General features: G+C 39.3%; 1 protein-coding gene across 3 annotated transcripts; it reads left to right on the top strand.

Annotated features, from left to right (window-relative positions):
* The first annotated feature begins 262 nt into the window (after nucleotides 1-262).
* Nucleotides 263-13,721, top strand: LOC116020086 (protein furry homolog-like). 3 transcript variants are annotated; one of them, XM_031260556.1, is made up of 18 exons: nucleotides 263-472; nucleotides 599-817; nucleotides 1,178-1,296; nucleotides 1,665-1,710; nucleotides 2,013-2,085; nucleotides 2,180-2,237; nucleotides 2,909-3,004; nucleotides 3,502-3,619; nucleotides 3,689-3,955; nucleotides 6,262-6,363; nucleotides 6,490-6,847; nucleotides 6,939-7,052; nucleotides 7,188-7,819; nucleotides 7,933-8,129; nucleotides 8,375-8,597; nucleotides 9,213-9,332; nucleotides 9,467-10,240; nucleotides 10,443-13,721. In XM_031260556.1, the coding sequence occupies exons 2-18, from the start codon at nucleotides 722-724 to the stop codon at nucleotides 13,512-13,514; spliced, it is 6,465 nt and encodes a 2,154-aa protein (XP_031116416.1). In that variant the 5' UTR covers nucleotides 263-472; nucleotides 599-721; the 3' UTR covers nucleotides 13,515-13,721. The 3 variants fall into 3 exon arrangements, with proteins under 3 accessions (XP_031116416.1, XP_031116417.1, XP_031116418.1); XM_031260557.1 differs by having other exon boundaries at nucleotides 604-817; XM_031260558.1 differs by having other exon boundaries at nucleotides 644-817.
* Nucleotides 13,722-13,919: the final 198 nt, after the last annotated feature.

A 13,919-nucleotide genomic window follows, 5' to 3' on the forward strand; every position in this document is an offset into this window, starting at 1 on the left:
ACAGTATTTTGCTTGCGTTACAATGAATAAACTCAATTCGATTCAAGTCTTGTAACTCTCAATTACTCCTTTAGTCCTCTAACTTATCAAAATTCAAAACCACGCCCTCATCCCAAGCACTTAAGGAGCAAATCAGCAAAAAAGTGTAAAAAACCGGAAAAGACAACGCAGCCACCCCCACACAGTGGTCGTCGACAGCTCATATCAGCACAACACAGCACAAGCTGAACCGGTCAATAGCCCCATTAAACCCGGTCCAATAGTCTATCAAGCAGTTCTGACTGATTAAACCGACAAAGGAGACGCAGCGATGGAGTGGCAAAACCTGTAGGAAACAAAAAAAAACACAAAGGATCAAAGTCTATCATAGTCCAACCCACCCGAAAATCTCGTCGCAGTTATCCGCTTTTTCACCTCTGATAAATAGTAATGGAAGACGAAGGGCAATCATTCTGTGGTTTGGTTGACTTAGGTTCGTCTTCTATTGCTCCAGTTCTTCAGATTTACTGTTGTGCAGTGAGGATTCGTTGTGTTTTTAATTTTTTAAGTTTTTAATTTTTTTAATTTTATGTTATAATTTTGGAATTTTGTTTATCAGTTTAGTTTTTAAGTTGTGTGGGGGTTTAATTGGGATCGCATTCAGCTTCAAAGTGAACGTTTTGCGCTGGATATGAAATCTGAAGTTTGGACTTGAAGCTGAGTGCTTGAAATTTTGGAGAAAATGAAGGCGGGGAGCGCAGCCAAGTTGATTGTTGATGCTTTGCTGCAGAGATTCCTTCCGCTTGCTCGGCGCCGGATTGAAACCGCTCAAGCTCAAGTAAGAATTACTATTACAACTCATCTTTTTCGATTACCCGTTCTCTTTGTCTGTACTCATGGCGGAGCTGTTGCTTGCTACTGGAGTTGGTAATGGACTTTGGTTTTCTGGTCTTGGGAACATTTACATTTAGTTGGTTCTTGTATCAATTCGAGTAAGGGCAAGCACTGTCTCTTTGAGGGGGGATATCGAAATGGGTGCTTTGTTTTATTGTTGAACACTGCACTGTTATTAGTCTTCAAAAGATGATATTTTAGTGAATCTAGATAGATGCAAAAGGTATTTTGAATTTTTTACTTCTAAATTGGGGGATGCTATTTGGTACCTGATATGATGTTGCTTCCACTTGTGGAAACACAGGATGGACAGTACCTTCGGCCATCAGACCCAGCCTATGAACAAGTACTGGATTCCTTGGCTATGATTGCACGACACACTCCTGTACCTCTGCTTGAGGCTCTCCTTAGATGGAGAGAAAGGTGCTTAATTTCATTTTATCTATTCATGCTAGCTAAATTACCATTAGATTTTATTTCAAAGCTGAAGTAGATGTTCCTTCTGTTTTACATTCGCATGCAATTATGCAAATTCATTATGTGATAGGAATAGTTGACACTAGTCAATGTCATTTTAATACAATAAATGTATGTTTTCATTCATACTTTATACTTTGAGATGTGAAGATTTCAGTTACTTAATGAACATCAAGTGACCCTTTCTTTTTAAAAATTGCGACTTTTAAAAAGTTTTCACTGAAGTGGCTTATGTACTTGGAGCTTTTTCAAGTTTAGTGTAATATTTGATTTGAAAGTGCTGCTTTTGTATTAACTTGGTGGATGCTGTGCAGTGAATCTCCCAAAGGTGCAAATGATGCATCAACATTTCAGAGAAAGGTTGGTTCTGTTGTCTAGAAATGTCTCTCTCCACTTAGTTGCATAATATACATGCACATATTTTAATACATAAGCAAGTTTATTGTGTAATAGATACTCACTCAAATAAGAAAAATATCTAATCTAAAGTTTGAAAGAAATCATGAGTCAACCGAGCTTTCATCCAAATCAATGTTTGCTTGGATATGACTTGATCTTTATTCAAGGAAACAGATTAATTGAGGTTATATAGCATATTATAGATTTTCATAAAGCATCTGTCTTTGTTTTAGTGTAACTAATGGTTACCTCATCTTCTTCAGCTTGCAGTGGAGTGTATCTTTTGCTCCGCTTGTATTCGCTTTGTGGAGTGTTGTCCACAAGAAGGACTAACAGGTGTGTATAAATTCACGCCGCTACATCTCTACCTTCTTTAAGTAAGTTGCCCAAGTTTTTGTGGGGTCAAATATAATTCTTGTCCTAACTGCAGAGAAACTATGGATTGGGCTTGAAAATTTTGTATTCGACTGGCTAATCAATGCAGACAGGTATAACTTTCAAGCTTGGTTATAAACTTAAAGAACTCAATCCAACCTTCCAGTTTTCTCTATTCCTAGTTTCCTCATCTAGTGGAACTTGAAACATCTAATCAAGATTTCTTTTCAGTTTTTATTTTAAGCAATGCTCCATCGGTGTTGTCTGCTATCTCACATGGGGACATATTTTTTGGCTTCCTCTGTTGTCATTACATCATAGTGGTCATAGAAACTTAATCATCTGCATTATTCCTTTTTCTGTGTGATATTATTTCTATTGGCTTGGATATAGAGAAATATTAACTCCATGACTTGATTATGCTATTAAAATTCAGAGAGGCATGTTCATTGAGGATGAGTGGTTAATTTCTCATTTTAGATAAGAGTATATCAGAGAAGTGGATATATGCCAAGATGGATTAGCATTCCAGGATGAATATTTTGATTCAAGTGTAGCTCTAATCTTCTTAACTCTAAAGTCTTATGTTTTTGAACTTTTACTTTTTATTTATTTGATTGGCCCAGATTGCACTTGTTCCCTAACAGAAGTCATTAAAGACATCAAAATGACCAAAACTGTTGTTTGCTTGACCTTGATTTAAGATGCTGGAATGCTGGATCTGTGGAAAGAAAGAAATCAACCATTCTTTCGACTTTAATGAGTTGAATATCTCCCAATGCAGGGTTGTTAGTCAGGTGGAATATCCTTCATTGGTTGATTTAAGGGGGCTTCTTCTAGACCTAGTTGCACAACTCCTTGGTGCTCTCTCACGGATCAGGTAACTTGAGGTGTTGCCATTATTGCTGCCCTCTAGGAAGGAAGAAAATTTGTGGCTTCTAGATGAGCCTGTGTCTTCAACTAGATTGGGATTAGCTCTCATCTAAGTTGAGTTGTATATGTGCTTTATTTGTTTAATACCTTGAACGTTGTTTTAGACCTTTGAACTGCAATTTCTGTCTAGAGTGAAAGATGATAGTTATAGATTAGTCATACTTGAAATTTCTATGACAAAAAAAAATTCTAGCTTTCCATTTGAGAATCTTAAATTAGATCCCACTCAGAAAAAAACGAAGTGAAGAAAAGAAGAAAACATCGTCACAAGTTTCAAATTAGAAGAATAGAAAGTTCCATTAGATGTGAGCAATAAAAATGTCAGTGTGTTATGCAACTTTTATTCTCAACTTTCCAGGTTTTTTGATTAGTGATGATACATTTTCATCCTCAGTGCTTTTGTTCTGCATGAATATGATATGCTATTCTGTTTTATTTCAACAGATTCAGTTCTGTGACTGAGCGTTTTTTCATGGAATTGAATACACGCCGAATAGATACTAGTGTTGCTCGAAGCGAAACGCTTAGTATCATAAATGGAATGCGCTATCTAAAACTTGGGGTATGTGTCAATTTATTGTTACCAGACAATTTTGTCTCACAGCATTCATATATTGATTATTTTCTCCAGGTTAAGACAGAGGGTGGATTGAATGCTTCAGCTTCCTTTGTGGCTAAAGCCAACCCTCTCAATCGTCCTGCTCATAGGCGCAAGAGTGAACTTCATCATGCATTGTGCAATATGCTGTCAAATATTCTAGCACCATTGGCAGATGGTGGCAAAGGCCAATGGCCTCCTTCAGGAGTAGAGTCAGCACTTACTCTATGGTATGATGCTGTGGCACTAATAAGGGTACAGCTTATGCATTGGATGGACAAACAGAGCAAACATATAGCTGTAGGTCTCTAAATCATTTCTATATTTCTCGCATTTTCTGCCCATTCTTTTGATACTTGAGACATTGGATGATCATGGAAATTTCACCTAATAACGTGTACGGAAATTTTCTTTATTATCCCTGCATTTTTATGACAATTTTTTTGACTTCTAGTCAAGGTTGAAAAAATTGCTAGGCGCCTAGGGCACCTAGTTTTTTTTTTTTTTTTTTAACAAAAAATTTAAAAATATTCTAAGTGTTAATAATTGAAAAGTGTTTAATATTGTAAGTTTTTACACTTTAATAGTTAAATAGTTAACACTTATTAAGTTATTATTAGTTATTATTTATTAATTATTAGTGCATTACTTATTAGTTTAATTTAGTGGGAAAATTGTAATTTATGCCACTCCATAATATGCCATTTATCAATGTCACCCCTGAATTATTAGTGGTGTACTTATTATTTTATTAAGTTATTAGTTATTAATTATTACTTATTAGACCATTAGAGTATTAGTTAATACATTATAACCATTGTTATCAAGGCGTTGCCTAGGCGTCCGGTCGGTCGGGACCGAACGCCTAATGTGCTCGCCTCGCCTAAGTGCAGAATACAACCCCAAAACGCCACAAAACATACATGGGTAGAACCTACACACTAAGGCGAGTCTACCGGTGTAATTTCTAGTCGGAGAAGTCGCCGGAATCTTCCTCACGCGCCGGCGCGTGGAGTCAGAGCGGCGACGCGTGGAGGAGCGTGGTGGCTCCGATGGCGGAGTAGTTCGAGCTCCGGCATCGTCCTCTTGTTCCGAGCAAAGCCCATTCCTCTTTGTAGAAACATTATAGAGCAAAGTAGGAGCAAAATAAGGATGTTTGCATTAGTAGCGTAGTGCTGATAGTAGGAGTAGTATTTCCAGGAAAAGAGTTCCTTTTTGTCTCAATTCCTATGTGTATATATGTGTAATCAGTGTGCAGTGGTAATACATAGAATTATAGAAATATACAAAAGCTTTCAATTTCACTCTTCTCAAGGCTACAACTTCCTAGAGGAGAGTAAATGGGGCTGCTACAACTCCCTAAAGTAGAGTAAATATGGGTGCTACAACTTCCTAGAGTAGAGTAAATATGGCTGCCTATTTCCAACACACATCATGCCTAATTGCCTATTCACATCCTAATTATTTTGTAAGGGAATATATATATATATATATTACTCATAGCCTAGGCGGCCGCCTAGTCGAGGCCGTCGACGGCATCTCGCCTAGAAAGTCCGCCTAGATAACTATGATTATAACATTAATAGTTTAAATGTTTAACATTTATAATTAAAAAAAAAAAAAAAAAACCGCCCAGGCTGCCGGCCGCCTAGGCGGCTGATGCATGCTGAGGAAGTCTTATTTTATTATATTACATAGTTTAGATATTAATAAATTACTAAATAGTTATTTAGAAACTAATGAATAGTTATTTAGAAATTACTAAATAATTATATTGAACTTATTACTATTAGTCTTCGAATTAGTTTAGGTATATTAATTATTTAGAAACTACCAATTACTTATTCTTAGTTTAGGAACCTTTGTAATCAACCCTATAAAAGGGAGTCTTATTTGGAATAATAGAACTAGCAGAAATTTAATCCCAAAAAGGGTCTAAGGGAGTTTTGGGTCTCAAGCAAACCCTGTGTCTTCTTCTTTTCCTTTTCCAACTATTATTCCTTCTTTTTCTTTATGTTTTCTTGCCCATGACGGGAGCACATGGCCCAGGCGCCCGCCCAGGCGGCCTAGGCGCAATTTTTGCAACCATGCTTCTAGTATATGGCTTTGTCATTCAATTGTTGTCTTTTCTTTTCATAGCCAATTGGCTTGATTATAGCTAGTTTTCCTTTTGTGTAGTTTCACTTCCTCATTAAGGCATGTTTTAATTGCTTTGTATTTAGCATGATAGATAAGATATCTGTATGAAGACTTTTAGTAATAAAGATTAAAATTTAAGAGACATTTTTATAGCCATTCAATTCTTTGTGCTTTAGCGTGATGAGCTCATCTTTAAGTTAAAAGTTAAAAATGGATCCAAGGCAGTATCTCCATTGATAAGTAAGCTTGCATTATGGATGATTTTTACGTTCAACTTCACCTTACTTCTATTATATGTTTGGATAACATATGAGCCCCCACAAGACCAAGGAAATTAAAATAAGAATTCCTGTTAGATGTAACATTACATATAATGTTTCTTCCCTTTACTGCTTTTCTTTATTCAATTATTCCTCTGCTTTTAGATGGTTGTTATTTTTCTCTCATCTGTAACTCTTGTAATCTAGGTTGGATATCCTTTGGTTACACTTCTTCTGTGCCTCGGTGATCCTATTGTTTTCCTCAGTAACTTTGGTCCTCACATGGAACAATTGTACAAGCATCTAAAGGTAAGTTGCATTATGTGACTATGCTGGCAACTGCGATATCTTAATCATGTTTTGTAAGATTGGTTATATTGGCTTAGTATAACAAATTACATACTTGGGAAAGATATAATTCAATCAGTTTTGTAGGACAAAAACCTGCGCTTCATGGCCTTAGATTGTTCACATCGCGTTATGAGGTTTTACTTGAGTGTCCATGGTGATTCCCAACCTAAAAACCGTGTATGGGACTACCTCGATAGTGTGACATCGCAACTGCTGACAGTTCTACGGAAAGGCATGCTTACTCAGGATGTTCAACATGATAAACTAGTTGAATTTTGTGTAACCATTGCTGATCATAACCTTGATTTTGCAATGAACCATATGATACTTGAATTGCTTAAGCAAGATAGTCCAAGCGAAGCAAAAGTTATTGGTCTTCGTGCTTTGCTTGCCATTGTCATGTCCCCAAACAGTGAACACATTGGCTTGGAAATCCTTCATGGTAATTTACTGTTTATTTGGCACCTTAGTATTCTTTGTGCATACCTCATTCTATATCATAACTAAATTTATTTTGATTCACCTGTTGACAGTTCGTGGTTGTGGCCACTATGTTCCGAAAGTCAAGGCTGCAATTGAATCTATTTTAAGATCATGCCATAGGACCTATAGTCAGGCTCTTCTGACATCTTCAAGGACCACAATAGGTAATTATCTTTTAGAGCAGAAGCTGTCTTGGTTTCTACTATATCTTTCATTGTTAAAGGACACCCATGCATATACACATGCATGTGTTTGTGTGTATATTTCTTTATGAAACATAAATGATTTTGTGGCTCTAGATGCTGTTACAAAGGAGAAGTCCCAGGGATATCTTTTCCGGTCAGTCCTAAAGTGCATACCATATCTGATTGAAGAAGTTGGTCGAACTGATAAAATTACCGAGATAATACCTCAACATGGCATCAGTATTGATCCAGGTGTGAGGGAGGAAGCTGTACAGGTACTGAACCGGATTGTAAGATACCTGCCACATCGTCGTTTTGCAATTATGAGAGGGATGGCAAACTTCATTCTACGTCTTCCTGATGAGTTCCCTCTTCTCATTCAAACACAATTGGGGCGTCTTCTAGATCTCATGCGCTTTTGGAGAGTATGCCTATCTGATAGTAAAATAGATTCTGATACTCCAGAGGCAAAGCCTGCGCAGAGAACTGAGGGATTCAAGAAGTCTTCTTTCCATCATCCACAAGAGGCAATTGAACGTGCTTCAGAGATAGATGCTGTTGGTCTTATTTTCCTAAGTTCTGTGGACAGCCAGATCAGGCATACAGCATGGGAGTTACTACGTTTTGTCCGTGCTTTGCGAAATGATATACAAGAACTTTCAATTCATGATACCTCAGATTCTGATCGTATCATGAGAAATGAGGCTGATCCTATATTCATAATTGATGTTTTAGAAGAGCATGGGGTGGGTAACACATTCTCAAGCATTTGAGTTCGAAAATTTTCTTGGTCTTATTGTTTACAGATGTGAGGTTCACTTGATATATTCATCAAACTCAGTAACTTTTTCTTGTACAGGACGATATTGTTCAGAGTTGCTATTGGGATTCTGGCCGTCCTTTTGATATGAGACGAGAGTCTGATCCTATACCTCCTGATGTTACTCTCCAGTCTATCCTGTTTGAGAGCCCAGATAAGAACCGATGGGCTCGATGTCTTAGTGAGCTTGTGAAATATGCTTCTGAGCTCTGCCCAAGCTCTGTTCAGGAGGCAAAGTAAGCTAGTTTCTAGAAATTTAGAACCATTTATATTTTCATTCTTTAGTTCTTGATCATAACTAGGATCTCCTGTAGTAGAAAACTTGTTCTGAGTGGCTTCTCCCCGAGTCTGCCTGTAATACACATACCATGAAAGCTATTTTGGTCATTATGCATGCAAAAGAAATCCCCAAACATTGACTCCATTTATCATGCAGTTTCTTACATACTTGAGCAGAAATTAATCTTGGTGTTCCTTGCAGATTGGAAGTTATTCAACGTCTAGCTCACATCACACCTGTTGAACTGGGTGGGAAGGCTCACCAATCTCAAGATACAGACAACAAGCTAGATCAATGGCTAATGTATGCAATGTTTGCATGTTCGTGTCCATCTGATAGTCGGGAGGGTGGTGGTTCAGCAGCAATGAAAGAATTATTCCATGTTATATTCCCATCATTGAAGTCTGGTTCTGAGGCACACGTAGTAAGTGCTTGCTAGAGAGAATTTCTTGAATGGTTGTTGAGTTAAAGAGTCAGTGGTATTTATTACTAATGGATATTAATTTCAGAGCTTTCAGATAACAAGGAAAAAAAAAAACCTAATTTCGCTGTTATATTTCAAGATGATTCGAAAGATTGTCATGACTAGCATTATGAGTAGCTTTGAAAACATTGCTTCTATTTTAACCACATTCTTCAGTGAAGTTATTCAGAATCATTGAATCGTGAATTTTTTCTTAAAACCTTTTTCACTGCTATTACTCCCACCTAAGTCCATGTCTCACACCAACACTTCAAAATAGAAGAAAAGGGTGAAAACACACTATGCTTTGGAGTTGGTTAAGTAATCAGTTAGGCATGCACGCGATACAGAACCTGTGCATGATTTTAGTTGTCTTAAAAATATTCTCTGTGATATTTGTAGCTATTTGTTGCATTCAAAGTGAAAGTTATCTGCAGCAATGGGTGTTTTAGCATTAGTTTGAGACCATTTGAGGATTGTATTCATTTATTCAGATAATTTACTCAGCCTAAAAGTAAAAAGATAAGAAAATATGCATGGTTACTTATATATCAGCTAATTTGTTACTTCTTATAGCATGCAGCAACTATGGCCCTTGGCCGATCACATCTGGAAATATGTGAAGTCATGTTTAGTGAGCTTGCCTCTTTCATTGATGAGGTCTCTTTGGAGACAGAAGGGAAGCCAAAATGGAAGGTATATTATCCATATTAATGCTTTCCTCTTCTTTCAGTTTGGCTGGTTCTCCCCTTCCTTCCTTTGCACATGTTTGTTTTCATAGGTGTGTGTGATTAGATGTTTTCAATGGAAACCTTCTTTCTATGGTGCAGAGTCAAAAAAATCGGCGTGAAGAACTTCGTATCCATATTGCGAATATATACCGCACTGTTGCTGAGAATATCTGGCCTGGAATGCTGGCTAGAAAGCCAGTTTTTCGTCTGCACTACTTAAAGTTTATTGAAGAAACCACTAGACAAATATTAACAGCACCTCCTGAGAACTTCCAGGAGATTCAGCCCCTTCGTTATGCACTTGCTTCTGTATTGAGATCTCTGGCCCCTGAATTTGTTGAGTCAAAATCTGAGAAATTTGATATTAGAACAAGAAAGAGACTATTTGATCTTCTGCTCTCCTGGACTGATGACACTGGCAGTACATGGTCTCAGGAGAGTGTTAGTGATTATCGACGTGAAGTTGAGCGATACAAGTCCTCTCAACACTCTCGATCTAAAGATTCTATAGACAAGCTTTCATTTGATAAAGAATTGAGTGAGCAGGTTGAAGCAATCCAGTGGCAGTCCATGAATGCAATGGCTTCACTACTGTATGGTCCTTGCTTTGATGATAATGCAAGAAAGATGAGCGGCCGTGTAATATCTTGGATTAATAGCCTATTCATTGAACCTGCACCAAGGGTGCAATTTGGCTATTCACCAGCTGATCCTAGGACTCCATCTCATTCGAAATACACTGGGGAAGGTGGTCGAGGAGCGAATGGACGTGACAGGCACAGAGGAGGGCACCTTCGGGTTTCACTTGCAAAACAAGCATTAAAAAATCTTCTCATCACAAATTTGGATCTGTTTCCTGCTTGCATTGATCAGGTAACTGTTTTGTTTACTGCTTTGTCTCTGAATACCCTCCATCCTATCATTTAAGCTATTTCACAAGTTCAAAATAGTTATTATGCTATAAAGTTTGAAAGAACTGTATCCATTTACAAGATATATGGCTTTGTTGCTGCAATATTTACTATTAATGATGCTATACCCTCGAAAGAGTAATATGAATTCTTATTTTGCGTAGTGCTACTACTCCGATGCTGCAATTGCTGATGGCTACTTCAGTGTGTTGGCTGAAGTGTATATGCGCCAAGAGATCCCAAAATGTGAAATACAGAGACTACTAAGCCTGATACTCTACAAGGTGGTGGATCCTTCCAGACAAATTCGTGATGATGCCCTCCAAATGCTTGAAACTCTTTCTGTGCGTGAGTGGGCTGAGGATGGCATCGAGGGCTCTGGAAATTATAGAGCTGCTGTTGTTGGAAACCTCCCTGATTCATATCAGCAGTTCCAATACAAACTCTCTTGCAAACTTGCTAAAGATCATCCTGAATTGAGCCAACTACTTTGCGAAGAAATTATGCAAAGGCAGCTTGATGCTGTAGATGTGATTGCACAGCATCAGGTCCTAACCTGCATGGCTCCATGGATAGAGAATCTTAATTTTTGGAAATTGAAGGACTCTGGATGGAGTGAAAGATTACTGAAAAGCCTATATTATGTGACGTGGCGACGCGGCGATCAGTTTCCAGATGAAATAGAAAAGCTTTGGAGCACAATTGCTAGCAAACCTAGGAACATAAGTCCAGTTTTAGATTTCTTAATTACCAAGGGAATCGAGGATTGTGATTCAAATGCATCAGCCGAGATAAGTGGTGCATTTGCTACATATTTCTCTGTTGCAAAACGGGTTAGTTTATATTTAGCTCGTATTTGCCCTCAGCGAACTATTGATCACTTGGTGTACCAATTGGCTCAGCGGATGCTTGAGGATACTGTTGAACCTTTGAGGCCTAGTGCAAATAAGGGAGATGGAAATGGAGTTGTCTTGGAATTTTCTCAGGGCCCATCTATAGCTCAAGTTGCAAATGTTGTGGACAGCCAGCCTCACATGTCACCATTATTAGTTCGCGGATCTTTTGATGGGCCACTCAGGAACGCTAGTGGAAGCTTGAGCTGGAGAACAGCGGGAGTAGGAGGCAGGAGTGCTTCAGGACCATTGAGCCCTATGCCACCTGAAATGAACATTGTTCCTGTAAGTGCTGGTCGGTCTGGCCAACTTCTTCCAGCTCTGGTGAATATGTCAGGGCCATTGATAGGGGTCCGGAGTTCAACTGGTAGTCTACGAAGTCGCCACGTCTCTCGAGACAGTGGCGACTACCTTATAGATACACCAAACTCAGGTGAAGATGGTTTGCATTCTGCGACTGGCATGCTTGGCGTGAATGCAAAAGAACTTCAGTCAGCCTTGCAAGGGCATCAACAACACTCTCTCACTCATGCAGATATCGCATTAATTCTACTTGCGGAAATTGCTTATGAAAATGATGAGGATTTCAGAGAACATTTGCCTTTGCTCTTCCATGTCACATTTGTCTCTATGGATAGTTCAGAGGATATTGTGTTGGAGCATTGCCAACACCTACTCGTCAATCTTCTCTATTCCCTTGCGGGTAGGCACTTGGAGTTGTACGATGTTGAAAGTAGTGATGGTGAGAACAAACAGCAGGTCGTGAGCCTCATCAAATATGTCCAGTCAAAACAGGGAAGTATGATGTGGGAAAACGAGGACCCCACTGTCGTAAGAACAGAATTACCAAGTGCAGCACTCTTGTCTGCTCTTGTTCAGAGCATGGTAGATGCTATCTTCTTCCAAGGAGATTTGCGTGAAACATGGGGAGCCGAGGCACTGAGATGGGCTATGGAGTGCACATCGAGACACCTTGCTTGCCGATCACATCAGATTTACCGTGCACTGCGGCCTCGTGTGACGAACGATGCATGTGTGTCTCTGCTACGTTGTCTTCACCGGTGTTTGGGAAATCCAGTACCAGCTGTTTTAGGTTTCATTATGGAAATCGTATTGACATTACAGGTGATGGTAGAGAATATGGAGCCAGAAAAGGTGATACTGTACCCCCAACTTTTTTGGGGCTGTGTTGCTATGATGCAGACAGAGTTTGTTCATGTTTACTGTCAGGTGCTGGAACTCTTTTCTCGGATAGTTGGTCGCCTATCATTCCGGGATAGAACTACAGAAAATGTGCTTCTTTCTAGCATGCCTCGAGATGAGCTTGATTCTAGTGCTAGTGATAGTTCTGACTTTCAACGCCTGGAAACAAGGAATGCTTCTACACCCTCACCAAACAGCAAAAAGGTCCCGGTGTTTGAAGGAGTGCAACCGTTGGTTCTTAAAGGACTTATGTCAACTGTCAGTCACGGTGTGTCAATTGAAGTTCTATCGCTCATCACCGTTCCTTCGTGTGATTCAATCTTTGGCGATGCAGAAACACGACTCTTGATGCACATAATCGGATTGCTTCCCTGGCTCTGCTTACATCTCAGCCAGGATGCGGTGGGTGGACCTGCAACCCCATTCCAACAGCAGCATCAAAAGGCATCCTCGGTTGCAACCAATATAGCGGGATGGTGTCGGGCAAAATCATTGGATGAGCTAGCTGCAGTTTTCATCTCGTATTCACGTGGTGAGATCAGAAGCATATTGAACCTTCTAGCCTGCGTTTCACCACTATTATGCAACGAATGGTTTCCTAAACACTCAGCTCTAGCATTTGGCCACCTTTTGAAGCTCCTCGAGAGAGGGCCACCAGAATATCAGCGCGTTATACTCCTGATGTTGAAGGCGTTACTTCAGCACACTCCAATGGACGCTGCTCAGAGTCCTCACATGTACGCCATTGTATCTCAGCTGGTGGAGAGCACTCTGTGCTGGGAGGCACTTAGCGTGCTGGAAGCCCTCTTGCAGAGCTGCAGCTCCATGCCCGGGTCCCATCCACACGAGCCAGGGACATTCGAGAATGGCCTTGGTGGGATCGAAGAAAAGATTCTCGCTCCTCAGACTTCCTTCAAAGCTCGCAGTGGCCCATTACAGTTCCCAATGGGAACTGCCACTGGAACAGGTTCCGCTCAAGCAGGCCAAGCTAACACAACCGAATCTGGCCTAACACCTCGAGATATAGCACTGAAGAACACAAGGTTGATGCTCGGGAGGGTGCTCGATTGCTCTCCCCTCGGGAGGAGGCGAGATTACAGAAGATTGGTTCCTTTTGTAACCAGCACTGGAAATCCTTGAACCGGCCTATAATTTTGTTTCCTCCAGTTACTTTTTGTTTAAACTGGACACAATATTCAGAAACAGGGTGCTCTCTTTGTATATATAGAAGATTTCTCTAGGATTTTAGCTGTGTTTGATGTAGTTAGTTATATCATATTTAGCTGTCTGTAAAACCATTGATTGTAATTTATATTTAGTTTAAATGAATGTCTAAGCTTTTCTAAATTGTGCTGGCAGATGATTACACGTGGACATTGCTTTTTTTTTTTTTTTTAAATATTTTTAATCAGGCGATGTGGAGGTTTGAGGAAATTAAAGTAGCCTTTAGGGCACGGTTTAAATGATCATTTACCTACTCCAACTCTCCAAGGGAGTAATTTATCTCTTCCATCAATTTTCAGGATTGGAAGGAGACTAAAAGTT

The sequence above is a fragment of the Ipomoea triloba genome, chromosome 5 (assembly GCF_003576645.1).
Source record: "Ipomoea triloba cultivar NCNSP0323 chromosome 5, ASM357664v1".
Lineage (NCBI taxonomy): Eukaryota > Viridiplantae > Streptophyta > Magnoliopsida > Solanales > Convolvulaceae > Ipomoea > Ipomoea triloba.